This window comes from Somniosus microcephalus, chromosome 12 (assembly GCF_052327205.1).
Source record: "Somniosus microcephalus isolate GS21.2 chromosome 12, FLI_Smic_1.0, whole genome shotgun sequence".
Lineage (NCBI taxonomy): Eukaryota > Metazoa > Chordata > Chondrichthyes > Squaliformes > Somniosidae > Somniosus > Somniosus microcephalus.
In genome coordinates this window covers 86805188-86831272 of record NC_140998.1, presented here as the reverse complement: position 1 = coordinate 86831272, position 26085 = coordinate 86805188, and the positions used below count along the sequence as shown (strand labels likewise).

The window sequence follows — 26085 nt, the reverse complement described above, 5'->3', positions numbered from 1 at the left end:
AAGTAATCACAATAGCCTTGAATATCTTGCATATTGGCTAGGTGGTTAAAAGCACGAAGTACAGTGGTACTGACCTATACAAACCAGAGAAGCTTCAGGTTCAGTCTCTGGTCTGTGCTGAGTTAACCAAATTCAACTGGGACAGTGCTTTCGTGGGAGAATGTTAGAAATAGCTTCAGTGTCCCTAAGCTGGGGACAGGAAAATTAGCCAAATTCCCGCTCCCGATTGTTATCCAGTACCTTCCCAGCAGCAATGTATGGACAGTGGCTGAAGACGGATCAGACTTAGCTATGATGATTCCTATGGTCAAATTCCCCAGTGACATCTCTTGTGGTGGAAACTTACTTCTGTGTATGCAATACAATGTGAAGTTTGAATATTGATTTTGATGGCTTCCACTCCCAAAGAAAAGGAGAAATACTTGCATTCATGTAATGCTTTATTGCATTGTTAAAAACACCTCAATACACATCAACCATTTTATTGTTATCTATGTAAATACTGTAGTAGTGCGACAAGCTGATCCTCCTTGGCGGCTTTAATGCCAGAGCTGGAAAGGACACAGACCGCTGGGGAGGTGTGATTGGCAGAGAGGAGGTAGGGAAAGCCAACTCCAACGGTACCCTTCTCCTGTCAAAATGCTTAGAACATGGCCTTGTCATAACCAACACCTTGTTCCGTCAGAGAGACAAGTACAAGGCTTCATGGCAGCACCCTCGCTCCAAGCACTGGCATCTGCTGGACTACGTCATCGTCCGAGTGAGGGACCGCAAGAACGTCCGCATCACCCGCGCCATGACAGGAGCTGACGACTGCTGGACAAACCACCGCCTAATCCGCTTTGTCATCTGCATCAATGTAGCACCAAAACAGCGGCGGCAACAGAAACAATGCCGCAGGAAAGTCAACGTTGGAGCACTCAAAGACCCCGCTAAGAAGGCCCTATTCAGCCTGTGCCTCACAAACAACCTGACGACTCCCAGTGATGCAGAGACACAGAGTGCCCACAGTGCCTGGTCTGCACTCAAGGTCTCCATAATCAGCACCTGTGAAGAGACGCTCGGTCACTCGACCAGGAAACACCAAGACTGGTTTGACAAGAATGACCAGGAGATCCAGGAGCTAATAAGCCGCAAGCGCAAGGCATTCCTGATCTGGAAACAGCAACACAACTCAAGAGCAAGAAAGCAGCTCTACAGACGGCTGAAGGCCGAGGTCCAACAAAAAGCTCGCGACCTAAAGAACAGATGGTGGGTGGAGAAAGTGCAGGAGATCCAGCAGCTAGCCGACAACCACGACGTGCGCGGATTCTTTAGCGCAGTCAAGACCATCTACGGCCCAAGCACCCAAGGTCCTACCCCACTGCGGGACAAGAATGGAGAGGAACTCATCAAGGACTGAGAGGCAGTCAGTGCCCGCTGGAAGGAGCACTTTGAAGATCTCCTTAACCGAGACTCTGTCTTCGACGCGAGTGCCCTTAACTCCATCCCGCAGCATGTTACCCGCCACCATCTCAGCACAACCCCAGCCCGGCATGAGGTTGAAAAGTCCATCCGACAACTGAAGAACAACAAGGCCTCAGGAGCAGATGGAATCCCTGCTGAGGCACTAAAGCATGGTGGAGAAGCACTACTGGCGCGAATTCATGAACTCATTTCTCTTATCTGGAAGGAGGAGAGCATGCCAGGGGATCTCAAGAGATGCCGTAATTGTGACCATCTTCAAAAAAAGGTGAAAAGTCTGATTGTGGTAATTACAGAGGAGTTTCCCTGCTGTCTGCAACAGGGAAAGTAATCGCAAGAATCCTCCTCAATCGCCTTTGCCCAGTGGCTGAAGAGCTCCTCCCAGAGTCGAAATGCCGGTTCCGCCCACTAAGGGGCACAATGGACATGATCATCACCGCACGTCAATTACAAGAAAAATGCAGGGAACAGCACCAATCGCTGTACATGGCCTTCTTTGATCTCACAAAGGCCTTCGACACAGTCAACCATGAGGGATTATGGAGTGTCCTCCTCAAATTCGGCTGCCCTCAAGTTTGTCACCATCTTCCGCCTGCTTCACGACGACATGCAAGCCGTGATCCTGACCAACGGTTCCACCACAGACCCAATTCACGTACGAACCGGGGTCAAGCAAGGCTGTGTCATCGCACCAACGCTCTTCTCAATCTTCCTTGCTGCAATGCTCCATCTCACCCTTAGTAAGCTCCCCGCTGGAGTGGAGCTAATTTACAGAACAAATGGGAATCTATTCAACATCTGTCGCCTCCAGTCCAGATCCAAGGTCGTCCCATCCTCTGTCGTCGAATTACAGTATGCAGACGATGCTTGCGTCTGCGCTCACTCGGAGGTTGAACTCCAAACCATCGTCAACACCGTCACTGAAGCATACGAGAGCATGGGCCTTACACTAAACATCCGTAAGACAAAGGTCCTCTACCAACCTGCCCCCGCCACACACTACTGCCCCCCGATTATCAAAATCCACGACAAGGCCTTGGACAACATGGACCACTTTCCATACCTCGGGAGCCTACTGTTAACAAGGGCAGACGTCCATGACGAAGTCCAACACCGCCTTCAGTGTGCCAGTGCAGCCTTCAGTCGCTTGAGGAAGAGTGTTTGAAGACCAGGACCTCAAACCCGGCATTAAGCTCATGGTCTACAGAGCAGCAGTGATACCCGCCCTGCTGTATGCCTCAGAAACATGGACCATGTACAGCAGGCACCTCAAAGTACTGGAGAGGTACCACCAACGCTGCCTCCGCAAGATCCTGCAAATCCATTGGCAGGATAGGCGCACCAATGTCAGTGTTCTTGCTGAGGCCAACATCGAAGTTTTGACCACCACATCGTCCAGATGCCCGATACGAGACTCCCACAACAAGCGCTCTACTCGGAGCTCCGGCATGGCAAGAGAGCAGAGGAAATGCTTCAAGGACACCCTCAAAGCCTCCTTGAAAAAGTGCAACATCCCCAATGACACCTGGGAATCCCTGGCCCAAGACTGCACAAAGTGGAGGAGAAGCATCCGGGAAGGCACCGAACACCTCAAGTCTCTTCACCGGGAGCAAGCGGAAGCCAAGCGCAAGGAGCACACGTCAACCCAAGCACCCCACCCACCCACCCCTTCAACCACCATCTGCCCACCTGTGACAGAGACTGTAGGTCCCGCATTGGACTCATCAGTCACCTGAGAACTCATTTTTAATGTGGAAGCAAGTCATTCTTGGTTCCGAGGGACTGCCTAAGAAGAAGCTGGAAGCAGCAGCAGCTGTTGTAATGTCTTAATACATTGAGCAATGTATTATGTGTCTATGCTGGTGGGCTGACTCATGGCCTAAAGCTCACAGTGACAGAACCTTCAGGTCAAGCAAATTGGGGAGAAGAAATCAGAACAAAGGAGAGTTAATATTGAAGCTAATTTAACGTGGGGACAACCAAATAACATAGAAACAGGGAGCTGTTCAGATGCAAAATGACAGCCAAAGAAAGAGTAAATGTGAATTGCAGGAATTCAAGAGGTGTCAGAGGCCTAGCTTATTCTTTGAGCTGTTTTTGGTCCATTTAAAGGGAATGTATAGCTTACTTTTTGCTGCTAACCTGGAATATCAAACATTACAATTACCAAATTCTTCAAAGACTATAACAAAATACATAATTACAGGCAGATTGGCTAAACACATTGAATACTTTCAAATCACAGTGCATTGTATTTTTGATTTTTCTCAGTCTTTTATTTTTCTCCCCTTCTACCCAGGAACATTCACCAGTTGAGCGAGGAGACAGGCAGCCAATCTGTTTCCTGTGTTCTGCCAATGTCACTGTAATGTGGTGTGGGTGAGTGGGATCTGGGTGATTTTACCTGTGATCTTTACTCACTCCCTGTGAGGAAGCACCTAGTCTTCCGTATGACTAAAACAGAGTAACCTAGTAATATTTTGGGCAGAAGATGACCATTAGTCCATATGGCGCTACCCTTTCAAACCTTATTAACTCTCTTGACTGCCTGCAAACACGGAACTGATGGATTTGATGACCTAGCCACCAAAACGCCAGATCTATTTCCTGTTCTATTACCCCAAGCATATTGCCATTTAATACAAAAATAAAATACTGCGGATGCTGGAAATCTGAAATAAAAATGGAAAATGGGGTTCTGACGAAGGGTCATCGACCGGAAACGTTAACTCTGTTTCTCTCTCCACAGATGCTGCCCAACCTGCTGAGTATTTCCAGCATTTTCTGTTTTTATTGCCATTTAATATGTAATCCACATTCTCACTTCTTCTATCTAACCTCCTGATTTAACACGTATCTGTGTTGTACCCTATATTTGCCACCTCTGTGCCATTGACTTAGTTTGTCCAAATCCTTGCGAGTAAATATTTACTATAGTGTGAGCTTGTGGTTGCATCCTATCACTCAATGGCAAAACACATTTCTGGTTAACTTCCTGTTCATAGAATCATAGAAAGTTACAGCACGGAAGGAGGCCATTTCGGCCCATCTTGTCCGCGCCGGCCAACAAAGAGCTATCCAGCCTAATCCCACTTCCCAGCTCTTGGTCTGTAGCCCTGCAGGTTACAGCATCCCAAGTGCACATCCAAGTACTTTTTAAATGTGGTTAGGGTTTCTGCCTCTACCACCCTTTCAGGCAGTGAGTTCCAGACCCCCACAACCCTCTGGGTGAAGGAATTCCCCCTCAAATCCTCTAAACCTTCCACCAATTACTTTAAATCTGTGCCCCCTGGTTTTTGACCCCTCTGCTAAGGGAAATAGGTCCTTTCTATCCACTTTATCTAGGTCCCTCATAATTTTATACACCTCAATAAGGTCTCCCCTCAGCCTCCTCTGTTCCAAGGAAAACAAACCCAGCCTATCCAGTCTTTCCTCATAGCCAAGATTCTCTACTCCCGGCAACATCCTTGTAAATCTCTTCTGTACCCTCTCTAGTGCAATCACATCTTTCCTGTAATGTGATGACCAGAACTGCACGCAGTACTCTAGCTGAGGCCTAACTAGTGTTTTATACAGTTGAAGCATAACCCCCTTGCTCTTGCCTTTATTAGCCATGGCATAGAATACAAGCATTCCGAATGCCTTCTTAACCACCTTAACTATCTGGCCTACTACCTTCAGGGATCTGCGGACATGCACTCCAAGGTCCCTTTGTTCCTCTACACTACTCAGTGTCCTACCATTTAATGTGTATTCCCTTTCCTTGTTAGCCCTCCCCAAATGCATTGATGTAGGAAAAAGGAGTCTTACCATCAAGTAACTTTAAAGTAAGCTTTAAGTAACTTATAAACACACTATATACAAGAGAGGTCTTTACCATGCCTCTGGTAGAAGCCTCTTACAATACTGAACAGTCCAGTATTTATACCAGTCCAACAGGAAGTGAGGTATGTACACAGTTCATAGTTCATAGTTCACAGGAAGTGATGACATAACTTCCCGGAAGTTATCACATGCATTACCTCACACTTCTCTGGATTGAATTCCATTTGCTACTGTTCTGCCCACCTGACCAATTTACTGAGATCTTCCTGCAGTCTACAGCTTCCTTCTTCAGTATCAACCACACAGCCGATTTTAGTATCATCTGCAAACTTCTTAATCATACCCCCTATATTCAAGTCTAGATCATTGATATATACCACAAAAAGCAAGGGACCTAGTACTGAGCCCTGCGGAACTCCACTGGAAACAACCTTCCAGTCACAAAAACACCCATCAACCATTACCCTCTGCTTCCTGCCTCCGAGCCAGTTTTGAATCCAACTTGACACTTTTCCCTGGATCCCATGGGCTTTTAACTTCGTGACCAATCTGCCATGTGGAACCTTATCAAAAGCCTTGCCAAAGTACACTACACCAAACGCACTACCCTCATCTACCCTCGTTACCTCCTCAAAAAATTCAATCAAGTTTGTCAGACACAACCTTCCCTTAACAAATCTGTGCTGACTATCCTTAATTAATCCGTGTCTTTCTGCAGTGGCACAGCTGAGAAGCCTACCTCATTGTTTGAATCAATATCATTTTTAAAAAAAGTTACAGTGGGATCATCTGCTACTGTCAATCATTCCTCACAATCATAATTTTCATCTGTGCTTGATTTGAAATTCAGTGATGCTAAAACAGAACAAAGACAATTGGTTGCCTTAATGTCTGACGCTCTGTAACATAGGGGGTGATTTTGCCAATGGGGGCGCGTTGGAGGCGGGACTGCTGCTTGGCGGGTCGATGTCTCGCCTCCATTGATTTGTGGCCAACCCACGCTATTTTCCCTTGATTGATCTTGTTGGGCGGGCTTAGCAGGCCAATTAAGGGAAAGCTGGTTACAGAGAACGTCAACGTTTAACATTTCAGCTGTCAAAAATTTTTAACAGATGAATTGTCATCGTTTGACAGCTCTGTGAAGCTGTCAAATACTGACATTCTCTATAGTTTGATGAGTTCTTGAATTCTTTTGCAGAAATTAGATGGTTGTTGCATTGGAGAATGCAACGGCCATCTGTCATCTCTGCCGCGGAGGTGTGAGACTCTCCGCATACCCAACGATTGAAGCCTGCAGGAAGAAACAAAGGTAAGTAAACTTTTTCTAACACTTTCCACTTACCTCAGATACTCACCTCTCCACACTTGCACCCATCACTTACCTCCACAGCACACTTTTGGACCCCTCTGGTTCCCGCAGACCCACTACTCATCTCGGTGACCCTGGTGGGGTTTGGAGCCTTCGGGAAGCACGCACTTTTGTGAGTAAAATGGGGATAATCCTCTTATCTGCCTGTTAAGTACCTGTTAACAGGCAGGTAAGCAGCACTAATCCCCTTCCTGCCTCCAAGGAGACGGGACCTGGCGCGGGACGGCTACCCGCCTCCTGGCAAGATGGCACGGAGGCAAGTTGGGGGCGGGTTGGCCACCCGCCCCCAATTTCTGCCATTTTCCCAGCAGTCCCGCCTCCCCAGCGCTGGCAAGATCGCGCCCATAGTGACAGGATGCAACTTTTCTCCTGCAGGGGGCAGCGTCAAAAGGAACAAAGAAAGAAAAAAAAATCACTTATGTAGTGCCTTTCATGTCCTCAGCGCATCCCAAAATGCTTCACAGCCAATTAAGTATTTTTGAAGTGTAGTCACTGTTGCAATGTAGACAAAGGTGGCAGTTAATTTTAATACAGCAAGGTCCCACAAACAGCAATGATATAAATGACCACATAATCTGTTTTGGTGGTCTTGGTTGAGAGATAAATGTTGACCAGGACACAAGGAGAACTCCCCCCGCTCTTCTTTAAATAATGCTATGGATCTTTTACATTCACCTGAACAGGCAAATAAGGCCTCATTTTAACTTCTCATCCGAAAAATGGCATCTCCAACATCACAGAACTCCCTCGGTACTGCACTTAAATGTCAGCCTAGATCATCAGCTCAAATCTCTGGTGTGGGGCTTGAACCCACAACACTCTGACTCAGAGGCAAAAGTGCTACCAGTGAGCCAAGAAATCTAGTTCTTATGCATGGAGAGGAAATGATCAGGCAGTGAATGAGTCTGTGCTAGTTATGTGCACATCCTAGTGGCTGGTTCAGAATGGTATGGTCAGAAGCCTGGGTTGGAGCAGGGAACCTGATTTATGAAGCGAGAGACAGAAAATGAAATAAAATACACAAGGATGCAGAAGTTTCTCATTGTTGCAAGATTTAAGTGTAGCTAAATCTAAGGTTTCACAAAGATGATAATATTAAGCGCAGATGCCTGTTGTTTGTACTAATGCTTCAAAGCTTTTTCTGCTTAATTTTTAAAAAGGAAAAATAAGGCATAGCAGTTTTAACTGAGTAGACGGAAAACACACAGGCATTCGGGAAAAGTCAACAGATTCTAACAGAGATCTCTGCAGAATTCAGTGTAAATTGATGAGTGTAAAAATATTTGAAATAAGGAGCATGTTTCTTGATTAAATTTCTGCCAGCTTGTAGTCAGAAAATGTGATAACTGTCAGCAGCAACACATTTCCGTTTGTTTATCACTCCATCTTTTAATGGTAATTGGTATTTTGCTATTGCAAAAATGTTGGTTTGGGAGACTAAAGCAACTGATGCTTACTAACAGTGCATTTAATGCTTTTCTGTAAAGGACAAGATAGACATTATCTGACTTCCTAGAAAAAAACCTTCAAATTTATTGTTCATTGGCGACTAAAACACAATCATAAACATATCAGATTTTATCATAATATATTGCATTCAGCAATGATTTTTAAAAAAGGCTTTAGGTGTATGGTTACCATTTGTTACTGCAAAGATAAATAAAAGTTACCAAAACTGTGTATTAAAATGTGAAAATATTAATGTCCCGAAACACTTGATAGAAAAGTGAATGCATACTAAGAGTCTTTTATAAGGATGTGATGGGAAGGTTTAGAATATCTCAGCCCCAGAAGTGTCATCACCATCGATAGTGCTGATGCTGCCAGACTGGTCCTCTTCATTCATGGAAGGTAGAGTAACGGACATTTTCAAAGGAGCTGCCTGAAGTCCAGAAGACCTTTCAGCTTCTATACCTTAAGAATAAAGTAAACACAAGGCCATGAAATCAGAATTCCATAATTATGAAAAATATATACAACTTTAAGGTCAGAGAGGATTTTCACATTTCCACAAGCAAAATAAATGAGACATTGTGGTGCTAAAATCATTCCCCATTTCTACTTGATGTCCCACATTGTGCTGATATGTGGAGAAAATTCACTTCAAATTGCAGCCCTTTATGATTCATACAAGGTTTTCTGGGCCATTTTCATGGCACACTTGGTAACAACTTATCAAATATCTGGAAATAACCAACGTTGTAATCGAGTGTCAATATTGACAGTGGTCACATGCCCTAGTGTCAAAGTTGTGAAATACAGAGGGCGTGAAAGGTAGCAAAGAGTAAAACTGAATGCTATTTTTTGTCCACTGATCAAAAGCAGGAGAGGTGGATTATTACTGACCTCATTAGATGTGTGCCAAAAACTAGCATCAGAAACATCAACCTCATAAGTGATGTAGCCTCTCTGGATCTTCTGCATATGCTCATTAAAAATGCTAATACAAATGAATTAGTTTGGTATACAGGACCGGATAAACATATTTAACTATGACAATTGAATAATGAATACCTCAAGTAATACTTTCTTTGGTTACAACACTATGGGCCAGATATTTCGATCCCTACAGGTGGGTACGCGCTGTGTACCCACCCGTGGGGACATTGGAAATGCCGGTTTCAGCACTGGAAACCGGCATTTCCGATCTGTCAAGAAAGCTCAACAGATCCTCCAGCTGCCTGGGAGAAGGACCTCTGCGGGCGGATAGTTCCACTTTTTGGAGACCCTCTGCCCGCAGAAAACACTTACAATTCTTGCGCCTGATAAAAGCAGGCGTAAGGCCTGCTTTTACCAGAATTAGAGTGGAAAAAAGTTTTTAAAAAAAATTTCCACTGATTTCTCATTTAAAAATACTTTAAAGAAAGGTAAGTTTATTTTTAGCCCCGTTAAAAACTTGAAATTACATAAATTTAAATTTTTGAAAAAAATAATTAAAGTCATTTTAAAAATGTGATTTAAAAAAAAAAAATTATTTGAAGTTTTACTATGTTTTGGGGTGATCTCCATTCATGTAATTGACAGGTCTTCCTGTCAAATGTATGAAGGGAGATTCCCTTCTCTGATTGGCTCCCCATGGCCCACATGATCCCAGGGACGCTGCAAACTACCTGCGCCTCTGGGATACGTGGACGCTGCACACGGCAGTTTGGAGAGGCCCAGCAGCGGAACTGTGCGCCTCCTGGGAGCCCTCAGGTAAGGGCACAGATTTTCTCAGATCGCAGCCATCCGCCTGCGGGAGGCCTGCGATCGGAATATCTGGGCCATTGAGATATATTACATTCATAGCATACAGTGTACATGTAATGTATACATGGTGCATTGTGGTAGTGAGTGGGTTTTACTGAGTAGTCAGGTTTGTGGATGTCCCTGAGGATGGATTCTAGGTGGTAGCCCTGGTGCTACTATACACTGCTGTACTCACCTGTTGTGTCAGTGCCTGGTAGGTTTTGGCTGCACCGCCGGATGTTTGAGAGTTACTTGGTTCAGGTGGGGTGGAGCATGTCTAGGTGCTTGGCATGATGTTGATGTGTCAGCCTGTTGATGTGTTAGCAGTGGGCCAGCAATGGGGACCAGATTTCAAAGAATTTACATCAATACTTGACAAATACTAAATCTAAAGAGTTAAGTAACCCTGGCCCAAATATTCCCATTGGCAACAAATGTAAATACATTTTTGGTCCTGGTACTGTTGTAAATGTATTATTAAATTTCACTGCAAGTACTAAATAATTTAATGGCAGGACCTCCTCAAGCATAACACTTCTAACCATTCCTCATTTCATGTACAAATATTTTGCTAAACCATAAAATATATTCTGAAAAGAAAACTAACAATACACTAAATGTGTTAAAATAATCGAGGTCTGATATTCTATAAATTCAAAAGGCTCATCTTTTCAAAAAATATTAGTGTGGCAAATACCTGTTTTTATCCCCAGAAGGAAAACATATTCACAGACGGGTTACTTACGTGGAGAATTTTACTTTATTCTAAGTAATAGCACATCAATAAAAAAAATTAGCATTCAAATCTATGTCAGTAAGCATTCATTTTACCATCACAAATTTTTTTGGTATACAAAACTAGTTCACATGTGCCAGAAGAGTACTCAATTATTTTCTATCAACTCTCCAAAACTTCTAACTCTAAACTCAGCAATTTCCAATACATGATCCTATACTGAAGTTCTATAATAAGTGCTTTCGTTAAGGTTGCTCCTGTCCTCTGCACTAAAGAAACATTTTTTTTTGCTCTTACTAATACTGATGAACTATAGCTGGACAAAGTAGAACTGTAGGCAGCCAAGCAGAAAAAATGGTGTTCTCTTGTGATAGATAGCACCTGGCTCCTCAGTGGATTCTTGCAGGAGCGTTGAAAATTTCTTGATAGTTTTTCATCGAGGTGCAGAGCATTGATCTGCCAAGTGTCATTTATTAGGAGTGATCATTACTCATTTTGGCTTAAAAATCTGATTCATATTGATGAATACCACCTGTAAAAATGCACAGACTCCTTAAACTTATGCATATTTACTCATTAAATTTCTGTCAAATTGATGGCCGTGTTAAAAAAATACCATGCTGCAACACGTGGGCAACATTTGCAATCAAAATTGACCAGACTTTACTAATAAAAAGATGGGGCAAAGCATAGTGATACTTGTCACCATTAATTTAAAGTATTTAGATTTCATGTGATATTCAAGTTCCATAATCCACAAGTTGTTTTTTGCATTTTTTTTAAATACCAAAGAAAAATAGGAAAATCTAGGTATTGTCTCAAGTCAAAATAGTATTATTCAGTTGACAGCCCCCATCTTTAAAGGGATTACTTAAGCAAGTAAAACTTTCTGAGTTCTTCAGTTTGTTTTTGCATTGCTGGAGTTTGTTCAGGCTGAAGAGACCCTTGAGGAATTGACATATATTCCTATGTGAAGGTAGGACAGAAAGCTGTGATATTTCAAGAGTCTGTAAAAAAAAAAGTGAAAGAACAACTGGCAAATTGATTTAATTGCAAATAAATTTGATTTGGTGTTTTAGCTGATGAAAAAATGTATACATTTGTCCCATTTCTCATTGACGTTACTCCCCTTCTTTTAGATCTCGCACATCAATCCTCAAAGGGGCCCAACAGGTAAACTGACTCCTAGGGCGCGAACTTGCCAGCCCTGGGGAGGCGGGACTGCCGTGAAAATGGCATAATTTGGGGGCTGGTGCCCAACCCGCCCCCATGCCATCTTCCCGGGAGGTGGGTAGCCGTCCCGCGCCGGGTCCCATGTCTTTGGAGGCGAGATGGGATTAAAGCCTATTAACTGCCTGTTAACAGGTAGTTAACAGGCAGAAAATAGGATTATCCCCTTTTTGCCCTCACAAGTGCGGGCTTCCCGAAGGCTCCGAAACTCACCAGGTTAGCGAGGCGAGTAGGGAGTCTGCAGGGGTCGGGGGGTTGCAAAAGTGTGCTGTGGCGGTAAGTGATGGGTGCAAGAGTGGAGAGGTGAGTATCTGAAGTAAGTGCAAAGTGTTAGTAATAGTGTACTTACCTTTGTTTCTTCCTGCAGGCTTCAGTCGGTGTGTATGCGGAGAGTCTCGGACCTCCACGTTGCAGATGACAGATGGCCGTTGCATTCTCCAATGCAACAACCATCTCATTTCTGCAAAAGAAAGAAGTTTGATGAGGTCTTGAATTCAAGACCTCATCAAACTACAGAGAATGTCACTGTTTGACAGCTTCACAGAGCTGTCAAATGATGACAAGTCATCTGTCAAAAATTTTTGACAGATGAAACATCATTAAGTTGACGTTTTATGCAACCGGCTTTCCCTTATTTGGCCTGTTAAGCCCGATGGGCAGGCTTAACAAGGTCAATCAAGGGAAAATAGCGAGGGTTGGCCAGAAGTTGATGGAGGCGGGACTGAAACCCGACAAGTGGGAGTCCCGCCTCCAAAACCTCCCCATTGACAAAATCACCCCCCCAAGCTTCTGCTCATGTCGCACTTGAGCTGGCCACTAAAATGGTTTCAAAGGCAACGAAAGCTTACTTGTCTTCAACTCTGCACCTCTTACATTGGCCATGAACAAGAAGAGTATGTGTGAGGAATCAGGGTAGGGGAATACCAATGGCTTACCCCGGCATATTCAAAATGGCAACAATGGTTGGCAATCACTTTAAAATAAAGGTGAAAAGCAAGTATTTGGGGGTCTCTTCCAGGGAGGATGAGTATATACATTAGTCTGGGGAGGATAGAGTAGATACATACAATAATAATAATTGCTCAATATTACCTGGAGGTGATTTGAGTACAGGGAATTAATTTTCCTGGGACTTAGATGTGAGCTAATAAAGATGGCAAACGATATCTTACAGTTCCGCAGCAAGTGAGTCTTCAGACTATAATCCCAGAACTTGCTCACAGAGACAACAAAGTCCTGTGAAACAAGCTACATTAGCTGCCATTATTTTCTATCAATCTATTAATTTCTGGATAACAAAAGATGACTCAAAATTCCTTCTATTCTTATAAATACTTCAGACCATTTAGTTCTCCTCCACATTTTTCTCGATTTTGGTGCTTGTATGACACATTTGCTGACCAGAAGGGTGGTCAGGTGACTTGTTCCCACAGCTTCTACTGCATAGAATGATGCATCACAGAAGGAGGCCATTCAGCCCATTGTACATGTGCCAGCTCTTTGAAAGAACTATCCAATTAGTCCCATTCCCCTGCTCTTTGCCCATAGCCCAGCAAATTTTTCCTTTTCAAGTACTTATCCAATTCCCTTTTGAAAGTTATTATTGAATCTGCTTCGACCGCTCTTTCAGGCAGTGCATTCCAGATCATAACGACTCGCTGCATAAAAACATTTTTCCTCATGTCACCTCTAGTTCTTTTGCCAATTACCTTAAATCTGTTACTGTTATCTGTCCTCTGATTACTGACCCTTCTGGCACTGGAAACAGTTTCTCCTTATTTACTCTATCAAAATCCTTCAAGATCGTGAACACCTATATCAAATCTCCCCATAACCTACTCTGCTCCAAGGAGAACAGCCCCAGTTTCTCTAGCCTCTCCACGTAACTGAAGTCTTTCATCCCTGGTACCATTCTAGTAAATCTCCTCTGCACCATCTCTAAGGCCTTGACATCCTTCCTAAAGCGTGGTGCCCAGAATTGAACACAATATTCCAGCTGGGGCCTAACCAGTGGTTTATAAAGGTTTAGCATAACAACCTTGTTTTTGTACTCTATGCCTCTATTTATAAAGCCAAGGATCCCATATGCCTTTTAAACAGTCCTCTTAACTTGTCCTGCCAACTTCAAAGACTTGTGTACGTATATCCTCATGTCTCTCTGTTCCTGCAACCCCTTTAAAAATGTACCATTTCGTTTATATTGCTTCTCTTCATTCTTCCTACCAAAATGAATCACTTCACACTTCTCTGCATTGTTGTGGTAAACCACTGTTGTTGTTGTTGCACACTGTTGTACCTATGCATGCCTCAGCATGTCTCTGCTGGCTCCGCCCCTGGCTCCACCCACAGGCCCAGGTACAAAGGTGATTGCCCTGCAGCCCCCTGCCTTCTTGGAACCCAGTCAACCACGAGAGGCATGCTCTGTTCTTTGCTAATAAAAGCCTTTAGTTGCTCTCCTAACTCTCCGTCTTTTATGAGTAATTGATAGCGCATCAATTTTATTAGCAAAAACAAAATGTCGACAACAAACGCTGAGCAGCAGGAGCTGCTGCAAGCCCTCAGACCAACATGCCTGGACCTAGACCCCCAAGAAGCGGGTTCGGCTACCAAATTCGCGCATTGGCTGCGTTGCTTCGAGGCCTACCTGCAAGCCTCAACTGTGACCCTGGACGAAAACAAGTTGGAAATCCTGGCCTCAAAGGTGAGCCACCAAGTTTATACAATAATCCAGGGCGCGACGACCTACGCGGCGGCTATCGATCTGCTAAAAGGGCAATACGCACGCCCGGTAAATACGGTCTATGCCAGGCACCTCTTAAGATCCCGCAGACAGCAGCCCGGGGAATCGGTGGAGGCCTTCCTACGGGCACTACGGATACTTGGCCGAGACTGCGATTGCAAAGAAGTATCAGCCGCAGCACACACGGAGGGACTGATCCGAGATGCTTTCGTTGCGGGCCTAAGATCCAACTACTCCCGGCAGAGACTGTTGGAAAAGGGAGAAGTGGACCTGAGAAAGGCAGTGTCCCTCGCGCTCTCGCTCGACGCGGCCCACAGGAATATGGACGCCTTCTCCCCGAACCGCTCCGCAACGTGGACGCCACAACCTTGGGTCATGGGACCGCCACCTTCAACTGCTGCTACGATGTCCAAGGCACAGAAATGTTATTTTTGTGGCCAGGCAAAACACCCCAGAGCACGCTGCCCGGCGAGAAACGCTACCTGCTCCGGCTGCGGGAAGAAAGGACACTATGTCAGCGCCTGCAAAGGTAAAACCGCTAACGCCAGCAGCGCCGCGTGCGAACCGTGGGGGCAGCCATCTTGTCCGCCATCTTGGGCTCCCCCAGCCGCGTGGGGATCGGGACCATGGGCGCCGCCATTTTGTCCGCCATCTCGGACGTCTCCAACTTCAACCACGGGGGACCCAGACTCAACCACCGCCTCATCTGACGACCACATCGACTCGCTCGACCATACGCTGGCCTCCGTGACGCTGGACCAATCTCTCCCTCATCAACTGTCCAGGTCCATGATGGACATTACGGTAAACGGCCGCGCCACTACCTGCCTTTTTGACAGCGGGAGCACGGAGAGCTTTATCCACCCCGACACGGTGCACAGTTACTCTCTCCCGGTCCTGCCGACGCGACATCGGATCTCTTTGGCTTCCAAAGCCCAGTCAGCGGACGTCGGTGGCTACTGTGTAGTGACCCTTTCAGTAAGGGGCACAGAATACAAAAATTTTAAACTCCTGGTCCTGCCCCATCTTTGCGCTGCCGTTCTACTGGGGTTGGATTTTCAGTGCCACCTTAAGAGTGTCACATTAGCGTACGACGGACCCCTCCCCCCACTCACAGTCTGCAGCCAGCAGCTTTTAAATCGCCCGCCGCGCACCATTTGCAGCCTCTCCACGCTTAAAGTCTCCCCCCCCCCTCTTGTTCGCTAACCTCACCCGCGACTGTAAGCCCATCGCTACCAAAAGCAGGCGTTACAGTGCTGGGGATAGGAGCTTCATTAAATCCGAGGTAGCAAGACTCCTGAAGGAAGAGATTATTGAAAGTAGCACCAGCCCATGGCGAGCACAAGTGGTGGTAGTGAAGACTGGCGAAAAACAGCGCCTAGTTATTGACTACAGCCAGACGATCAATCGCTACACCCAGCTAGATGCATACCCACTCCCCCGCATATCTGACATGGTCAATCAGATAGCACAATACCGGGTGTTCTCGACGATTGATCTGAAGTCGGCATACCACCAGCTCCCCATCAGGGCTGAGGACCGCCAGTACACAGCTTTTGAAGCTGACGGTCGTCTCTACCACTTCCTCAGAGTTCCCTTCGGCGTCACCAACGGGGTTTCAGTCTTCCAACGGGAGATGGACCGGTTGGTTGACCAGAACGCGCTCCAGGCCACTTTCCCCTATCTAGACAACGTCACCATCTGCGGCCGCGACCAGCAGGACCATGATGTTAATCTAGAGAAATTCCTCCGTACGGCCCAGCGGCTGAACCTAACATACAACAAGAACAAATGTATGTTTCGTACCAAGCGCCTTGCCATTCTTGGCTGTGTAGTGGAGAACGGAGTCATCGGCCCCGACCCCGACAGGATGCGCCCCCTTATGGAGCTCCCCCTCCCCCACTGCCAAAAAGCACTGAAGAGATGCCTAGGGTTTTTCTCGTACTATGCTCAGTGGGTGCCCAACTATGCGGACAAAGCCAGACCCCTCATCAAGTCCACCTCCTTCCCCCTGACAGCAGAGGCCTGTGCAGCCTTCACTCTCATAAAAGGAGATATTGCGAAGGCCACAATGCACGCAGTGGATGAGTCCATCCCTTTCCAAGTGGAGAGCGACGCATCCGACTTTGCCCTAGCTGCAACCCTTAACCAGGCGGGGAGACCCGTGGCCTTTTTCTCAAGGACCCTCCAGGGCCCCGAGATTCGACACTCCTCTGTCGAAAAGGAGGCCCAGGCCATTGTGGAAGCTGTGCGACATTGGAGGCATTACCTGGCTGGAAAACGATTTACCCTGCTCACTGACCAGCGTTCAGTAGCTTTTATGTTTAATAATAAGCAGAGGGGCAAAATCAAGAACGACAAGATCTTGAGGTGGAGAATCGAACTCTCCACCTACAATTACGATATCTTGTACCGGCCCGGGAAACTCAATGAGCCCCCAGATGCCCTATCACGTGGTACATGCGCCAACGCGCAGGTCGATAGACTGAAGACCCTCCACAATGACCTCTGCCACCCGGGGGTCACCAGGTTTTTTCACTTCATCAAATCCCGTAACCTGCCCTACTCCATCGAGGTCAGGACCATGACCAGGAACTGCCAAATCTGTGCCGAGTGCAAACCGCATTTTTATAGGCCAGACAGAGCAAGCCTGATCAAAGCCACGCGCCCCTTTGAACGGCTGAGCGTCGATTTTAAAGGGCCCCTCCCCTCCTCCGACCGCAATGTGTACTTCCTCAACATAATTGATGAGTACTCCCGTTTCCCGTTTGCCATCCCTTGCTCAGACATGACCAGTACCACGGTCATTAAATGTCTGAATGACCTCTTCGCCTTGTTCGGTTTCCCTAGCTATATTCATAGCGACAGGGGCTCATCCTTTATGAGCGACGAACTCCGGCAGTACCTGCTCTCGAGAGGTATCGCTACAAGCAGGACCACCAGCTACAACCCCCGGGGGAATGGCCAGGTGGAAAGGGAGAATGCGACGGTCTGGAAGGCAGTCCTTTTAAACTTGAAATCTAAGGGCCTTCCGACCTCTCGCTGGCAGGAAGTCCTCCCTGCGGCGCTCCATTCCATTCGGTCACTGCTCTGTACAGCCACCAATGCTACCCCTCACGAGAGAATGTTCTCCTTCCCCAGGAAGTCCACATCGGGGATCTCGTTACCGACATGGCTGACTTCTCCAGGACCCGTCCTACTGCGGAAGCACGTGAGGTCCCATAAGACGGACCCCCTGGTCGAGAGGGTGAGCCTCCTCCATGCCAACCCTCAGTATGCTTACGTGGTGTACCCGGACGGGCGGGAGGACACAGTCTCCATACGAGACCTCGCACCTTCGGGTGCTCCCGAAACACCTCCCTCGCCACCCACCACTACCCACGCCTACCCCCAGTACGCTTACGTAGCGTACCCGGACGGGCGGGAGGACACAGCCCCCACACGAGATCTCGCACCTTTGGGTGCCCCTGAAACACTACCATTGCCATCCACCACTACCCACAACCCAACCCCGCTAGACGGCATGCCGCAGCCCCAGGACCCGTCATTGACCACCCAACCACTCAATGAGACGCCAGATTCAACGTTGGATGCTGCACCATCACCGCCGCCACCACGACGATCAGGACGGCATACAAGGCCACCTGATAGACTTACTTACACGAACCTTTAGTACACTTCACCCCGCCGGACTCAATTTTAAACAAGGGGTGAATGTGGTAAACCACTGTTATTGTTGTTCACTGTTGTTGTTGTTGCACACTGCTGTACCTATGCATGCCTCAGCATGTCTCTGCTGGCTCCGCCCCTGGCTCCACCCACAGGCCCAGGTACAAAGGTGATTGCCCTGCAGCCCCCTGCCTTCTTGGAACCCAGTCAACCACGAGAGGCATGCTCTGTTCTTTGCTAATAAAAGCCTTTAGTTACTCTCCTAACTCTCCGTCTTTTATGAGTAATTGATAGCGCATCAATTGTTTCATTGGCCATTGCACTATGTCCTCGTGAAGTCCTCCTCATTGTTTACTACATTTCTGAATTTTGGGTCATCTGCAAACTTTGAAATTATGCCCTGTATATCCAAGTCCAGGTCATTAATATATATCAAAAGGAGCAATGGTCCTAATACCGACCCCTGGGGAACACCACTGCGCACTTCACTCAGTCCAAAAAACAACTGTTCACCACTACTCTCTGCTTTCTGTCCCTTAGCCAATTTCATATCCACGCAGCCACTGCCCCTTTAATCTCATGAGCTCCAATTTTGCCAACAGGTCTATTATGTGGTACTTGTATCAATCGCCTTTTGAAAGTACATATACATGACATCAACCACACTATCCTCATCCGCCCTCTCTATTACTTCTAATTTTACCCTTCTTGTTCAGATGACCACCTTTTCCCAAGTCCAAACCTGACTGAGGATTTCAAAAGAGGATGTGGCTGCCCTGATGGCTTGCGAGTTTCACTAGTGAGTAGCATTCACAATAAAATAGATGAATTAATAGCGCAGATAGAAATTAATAGGTTTGATCTAATAGCCATTACGGAGACGTGACCAAGGTTGGGATCTAAATATTCCAGGATACTTAACTTTTAGAAGAAATAGGCAAAATGGAAAAGGAGGAGGGGTAGCCCTGATAATAAAGGATGCAATAAAGACAGTAGAAAGGAAGGATCTTAGCTCCGAAAATCAAGAAGTAGAATCAGTTTGGGTGGAGCTAAGAAACAGCAAGGGGCAGACAACATTGGTGGGAGTTGTTTATAGGCTTCCAAACAGTAGTTGTAATGTAGGGCAGAGTATAAATCAGGAAATTAGAGGCGCATGTAACAAGGGTAATACAGTAATCATGGGGGACTTTACTCTACATTTAGACTGGGCAAACCAAATTTGCAGAAATAGTGTGGAGGATGAATTCATGAAATGTATACAAGATAGTTTTCTAGATCAGTATGTTGAGGAACCAGCTAGGGAACAGGCTATTTTAGATCTAGTATTGTGCAACGAGAAAGGGTTAATTAATAACCTTGTAGTAAAGGGGCCTTTAGGGAAGAGTGACCATAATATGATAGAATTTTATATTGAGTTTGAAAGTGATTTAGTTAAATCCGAAACTAGGGTCTTAAATCTAAACAAAGCAAACTACGTAGGTATGAGGAGCGAGTTGGCTGAGGTAGATTGGGAATTTATATTAGAAGGTATGACGGTAGACAAGCAATGGTTAGCATTTAAAGAATTAATATATAATTTACAACAAATATACATTCCTTTAAGGCACAAAATTCCCACAGGAAAAGTGGTCCAACCGTGGCTAACAAGAGAAGTTAAAAATAATATTAGATCAAAGGAAGAGGTTTATAATATTGCCAAAATGAGCAGTAAGCCTGAGGATTGGGAGGATTTTAGAATTCGGCAAAAGAGGACCAAGAAATTGATAAGGAAAGAGAAAAAAGAATATGAGAGTAAATTACCAAGAAACATAAAAACAGATTGTAAACGTTTCTATAGGTATGTAAATAGGAAGAGATTAGTGAAAGTAAATGAGGGCACATGAGAGACAGAGACAGGAGAAATTATAATGGGCAATAAGGAAATGGCAGAGACATTAAACAAATACTTTAGGGGTGAAATACCCATTGTTAGCACCTCCAGTGGGAGGTGCTAATGGGGCGCAAATGGCTTTTCGCCCCCCCGAGGCACTGCGCCTCCCGCAAAATTTCACAGGTGGTTAGCGGTGGCGCAACCGGGTATCACCCTGTTTTTCTGCACCCGGAGATCATGACGCCATCTCCGGACGCAGTGTCCCGGTAGCGCCTTGGGAGAAAAATTCCCCCTCGCGCCCCACAGCAGCGCCGAGCAATGTTACTGACTGCTGCAGGGGTCGCGAACAGTGAAGCCGGCCACTCGCGGGGCGCCATTTAAAGACGCGATGGCCGGCCGACATGAAAAAAAGCACCGATTTTAAAAAAAAATTCTGAGCACCGGATGCAGGTTGAGTGCCGCGATCAGTCAGCCCGGCACTCAGCTGATCGCGCGACCCTCCCGCACCCCAGTGCCCCAGCAGATGCCAAAAAAATGCAGAGATCACAGCGGGGAGCCCTTCCTTTAATTGAGGAAAGAGTCCCTGCAACGTGGCAGCGCCACGCATGGTGCTAACTTTTCAAACATTTCTGACTTAGTGCCCCAAATGGCCCTCATGGGGAATTTCTCTCCCTTTGTATCTGTCTTCACGGTAGAAGACACAAAAAACATTCCAGAAATAATGGGGAACCAAGGGTCTAGAGAGAATGAGGAACTTAAAGAAATCAGTATAAGTAAAGACAGTGGGCCAGTAATTCCGTTCCCAACGCGTGAGTACGGACGGTGTACTCACGCGTGTGGCCGGAGGAATTGCCGGATTCCAGCATGCACAGCGCATGCGCGGGAAACCGGCATTTCCTCTCCATTGAACTAAGGGGTTAAGAGGTCCAACGCGTGCGCGCAGGACTCTGCGCGCATGCGTTGAACTTCCTTCGTTTTGACAGGTTTGCGCGTGTGCAAGGGCCTGGACTTTTTGGAAATGAAAAAAGGAGGCGTAAGTAGTGGATTCTTGAAGGTAAGTGGTCTATTATTTAAAATTATTACATTTTTTCCACAGCTTCATTGTTTTTCAGGACTGTACAGTAAGGTAAGTTTATTTTTAGACCCAAATTCGTAAAAAAAAAGTTCAAAAATTTTATTAATTGTTTTAAATAGTTTTTTTAAAGTTATTTATAGTTTATTTAATTATTGGGATTTTTTTTAAATTTTAATTAAAGTTAAACTAGTCTTTTGGGCACCCGTACTTTTCATGAGTTTGACAGTCTTTACTATCAAACTCATGAATGAGTTTCCCCTCCCCTGATTGGCTGCAGAATGCTCACCTGATCCCAGCCGGCACATCGCACTAACTACGCCGCTGGATCAGGTAAGCACATCGCGCCGACATCTGAACCGGGCCAGTGACAGGAAATGCAAGCAGGCCCGGGCTTCAGATGTCAGCACGCAGGGTGAGTGCAGATCGGGGGCTTGGCTCGAGAAATGGTCTCCCCATAGTAGTGGAGAAATTAATGGGTCTAAGTGGCAACAAATCCCCTGGACCTGACGACCTGCATCCTAGGGTTTTAAAAGAGGTAGCTGCAGAGAGAGTGGACACACTGGTAGTAATCTTCCAGAATTTCCTAGATTCTAGGACAGTCCCCAAGGATTGGAAGGTAGCAAACATAACCCTGTTATTTAAGAAAGGAGGAAGAGAAAAAACAGGGAACTATAGGCCAGTTAGCCTGACATCAGTAATAGGCAAAAAGCTAGAATCTATTATTAGGGAAGTGGTAACATGGCACTTAGAAAATCATAATATGATTAGGCAGAATCAACATGGTTTTGTGAAAGGGAAATCGTGTTTGACAAATCTGTTAGAGTTTTTTGAAGATGTAACTAGTAGGATAGATAAGGAGGAACCAGTGGATGTAGTGTATTTGGACTTTCCAAAAAGCATTCGGTAAGGTGCCACATAAGAGGTTATTACACAAAATTAGGAGTCATGGTACTGGGGGTAATATACTAGCATGGATTGAGGATTGGTTAGTGGACAAAAAAAAGAGTGTAGGAATAAACAGGACTTTTTCAGGTTGGCAGGCTGTAACTAGTGGGGTACTGCAAGGATCAGTGCTTGGGATTCAGCTAATTACAATCTATATTAATCACTTAGATGAAGGGGCTGAGTGTAACGTTTCCAAGTTTGCTGATGATACAAAGTTAGTTGGGAAAGTAAGCTGTGAGGAGGACGCAAAGAGGTTGCAGAGAGATATAGACAGGTTGACTGAGTGGGCAAGAACATGGCAAATGGAATACAATGTGGGGAAGTGTGAAGTTATCCACTTCGGTAGGAAAAACAAAAAAGCAGAATATTTTTTGAATGGCGAGAGACTGGAAAATGTTTGCACTCAGAGGGACCTGTGTATCCTTGTACATGAATCACAGCAAGTTAACATGCAGGTACAGCAAGCAATTAGGAAAGCAAATGGTATGTTAGCTTTTAGAGTAAAGAAGTCTTACTACAATTATAAAGGGCATTGGTGAGGCCACACTTGGAGTACTGTGTACAGTTCTGGTCTCCTTACCTAAGGAAAGACATACTTACCTTAGAGGGAGTGCAGCGAAGGTTCACTAGACTGGTTCCTGGGATGAGGGGATTGCCCTATGAGAGATTGAGTTGACTAGGCCTATATTCCTTAGAGTTTAGAAGAATGAGAGGTGATCTAATTGAAACATAAAATTCTTAAAGGGGCTTGACAGGGTTAATGCTGAGAAAATGCTTCAGCTGGCTGGGGAATCTAGAACACGGGGTCACAGTGACAGAATAAGGGGTCGGCCATTTAGGACTGAGATGAGGAGAAATTTCTTCACTCAAAGGATTGTGAATCTTTGGAATTCTCTACCCCAGAGTGCTGTGGAGGCTCAGTCGTTGAGTATATTCAAGGCAGAGGTCGATACATTTTTGAGAACGAAGGGAATTAAGGGATATGGGAATAGTGCGGGAAGGAGGAGTTGAGGTAGAAGATCAACCATGATCTTGTTGAATGGCGGAGCGGCTTGAAGGGCCAAATGGCCTACTCGAGCTCCTATTTCTTATGTTCTTATGTAGCTGAGCCATAGGGAACAGCAAAGTCCCCAGGTTTGATCCCAGTCTGTGTCGAGTTGGCTGATTTCAGCTGGGGTGATGGTTGAGTTGTTTCAGTTACCTCAGCTTAGGAAGAGAAAAATTTGCCAGGTTACAATTCCCACTCCTGGTTGCTAACCAGTGATCCTTGCTGGAACTGCATCTGTAGTTATTAGGCGAGGACCAGGTCAGGCTTGACTGATGCCTGCTGCTCTTGAATAGCCTACTAACGCTCACCATCATGTGACTAGGGTCAAGGATGTCACTGAGTGGCTGCAGGGCATTGAGGGGGGGGGGGGGTGGGAGTGAACAGCCAGAGGTCGTGGTCCATATCCGTACCAATGACAAAGAGTGATGAGGTCCTGCAGGCAGGTTTTAGGGAGCTAGGAAAGAGATTAATAAGCAGGACCTCAAAGGTAGTAATCTCCAGATGACTCCCAGTGCCACGGGCTACTGAGTACAGAAATAGGAGGATAGAGTAGATGAATGCGTGGCTGGAGAGATGGTACAGGAGGGAGGGCTTTAGATTCCTGAGGCATTGGGACCGGTTCGGGGGAGGTGGGACCAGTACAAGCCGGACAGGTTGCACCTCAACAGGGCCTGGACCAACATCTTCACAGGGAGATTTGGCAGTGATGTTGGGGAGTGTCTAAACTAGCTTGGCAGGGGGATGGGAACCTGAGTGTAGATTCAGAAGGGAGAGAAGCAAAGTTGGAAATGGAAGGTAGTAAATTAGTAAGTGAGTTTTGAAGGCAGAGGAAACAAAGGCTAGGAAATAGACAACAAAGGGGTTTGGCAGTGCTTAATGGCATATACTTCAATACAAGGAATCTAGGCGGATGAGCTGAGGGCACAGATAGACACGTGGAAGTATGATATCATAACTATTACTGAAACATGGCTGAAAGAAGGGCAGGAATGGCAGCTCAACACTCCTAGTTGCAGGATTTTCAGACGAGATAGAGAGGGGGATTACAAAGGGTGGTGGTTGCAATATTGGTTAAAGGAACAATTATAGCTGTGAGGAGGGCTGTTATGTTAGAAGGTTTATCAAATGAGGCCATGAGTTGAACTGAAGAACATAAAAGGGTTTATCACACTGCTGGGAGGGTACAATAGACCCCCAAATAGTCAGAGGGAGATAGAAGAGCAAATATGTAGGCAAATTGCTGAGAAGTGCAAAAACAATAGGGCAGTAATAGTAGGGCATTTCAACTACCCTAATATAAACTGGGATAGTATCAGTGTAAAAGCTATAGAGGGCACAGAATTCTTAAAATGCTTTTAGGAGAACTTTTTTAGCCAGTACGTAGCAAGCCCAACAAGAGAGGGGGCGGTTCTGGACTTAGTTTTAGGGAATGAAGCTGGGCAGGTGGAAAGGGTATCAGTGGGAGAGGATTTTGGTAGTAGTGATCATAATTAAGTTAGATTTAGCGTAGTTATGGAAAAGGACAAGGATAGACCAGGAGTAAACGTTCTTGATTGCGGAAAGGCCAATTTTACTGAGCTGAGATGTGATTTAGCAAAAGTGGACTGGAAACAGCTACTTGAAGGTAAATTAGTGTCAGAGCAGTGCGAGGCATTCAAGAATGAGACAGTGAGAGTTCAGAGCAAATATGTTCCTACTAAGAAAAAGGGTGGGACTCCCAAATCCAGAGCCCCTGGATGTCAAGGGGCATGCAAGGTATGATAAGGCAAAAAAGGGAAGCTTATGTCAGATACCGAGAGCTAAATGCTGCAGAAAGCTTGGAGGAGTATAGAGTGTGCAGGGGTGAAATTAAAAAAGAAATTAGGAAAGCAAATGAAAAAATATTGGCAAGTAAAATCAAGGAAAATCTAAAGATGTTTTATAAATACATAAAGAGCAAGAGGATAACTAAAGAAAGTGTAGGGCCTATTAGAGACTGAAGAGGTAACTTGTATGTGGAGGCGGAAGACGTGGGTACGGTTCTTAATGAATACTTTGCGTCTGTCTTCACAAAAGAGAGGGGCGATGCAGACATTGTAGTTAAGAAGGAGGAGTGTGAAATACTAAATGAGATAAACGTAGTGAAAGAGGAAGTATTAAGGGGTTTAGCACCTTTGAAAGTAGATAAATCGCCAGGCCCGGATTAAATGTATCCCAGGCTGTTAAGCGAAGCAAGGGATGAAATAGCGGAGGTTCTGACCATCATTTTTCAATCCTCTCTGGCTACAGGTGTGGTGCCGGAGGACTGGAGAACTGCTAGTGTTGAACTGTTTAAAAAGCATGAAAGGGACAGACCGAATAATTACAGGCCAGTCAGCCTAACCTCGGTGGTAGGCAAATTATTGGAAAAAATTCTGAGGGACAGTATTAATCGTCATTCAGAAAGACACGGATTAATCAAGGACAGTCAACATGGATTTGTTAAGGGAGGGTCGTGTCTGACTAACTTGATTAAATTTTTTGAGGAGGCAACAAGGAGGGTTGATGAGGGTAGCACGTTTGATGTAGTCTACATGGATTTTAGCAAGGCTTATGACAAGGTCCCACATGGCAGACTGGTCAGAAAAGTAAAAGCCCATGGGATACAGGGGAAAGGCAAATCGGATCCAATATTGGCTCAGTGGCAGGAAGCAAAGAGTAATGGTCAACAGGTGTTTTTGTGCCTGGAAGGCTGTTTCCAATGGGGTTCCGCAGGGCTCAGTACTAGGTCCCTTGCTTTTTGTGGTATATATCAATGATTTAGACTTTAATGTAGGGGGCATGATTAAGAAGTTTGCAGATGATACAAAAATTGGCCATGTGGTTGATAGTGAGGAAGAAAGCTGTAGACTGCAGGAAGATATCAAT

At 45.6% G+C, this 26085-nt stretch overlaps 1 protein-coding gene across 4 annotated transcripts in view; it reads right to left on the bottom strand.

Moving 5' to 3' along the window:
- Window positions 1-7693: 7693 nt before the first annotated feature.
- Window positions 7694-26085, bottom strand: part of kiaa0586 (KIAA0586 ortholog) — a 674053-nt gene continuing 655661 nt past the window's right edge. For all 4 annotated transcript variants that reach the window (XM_086003275.1, XM_086003276.1, XM_086003277.1 and 1 more), the window contains one exon: window positions 7694-8572. In XM_086003275.1, the coding sequence (XP_085859401.1) occupies window positions 8430-8572 (143 nt within the window). In that variant the 3' untranslated portion in view covers window positions 7694-8429. The remainder of the gene's footprint in view (window positions 8573-26085) is intronic.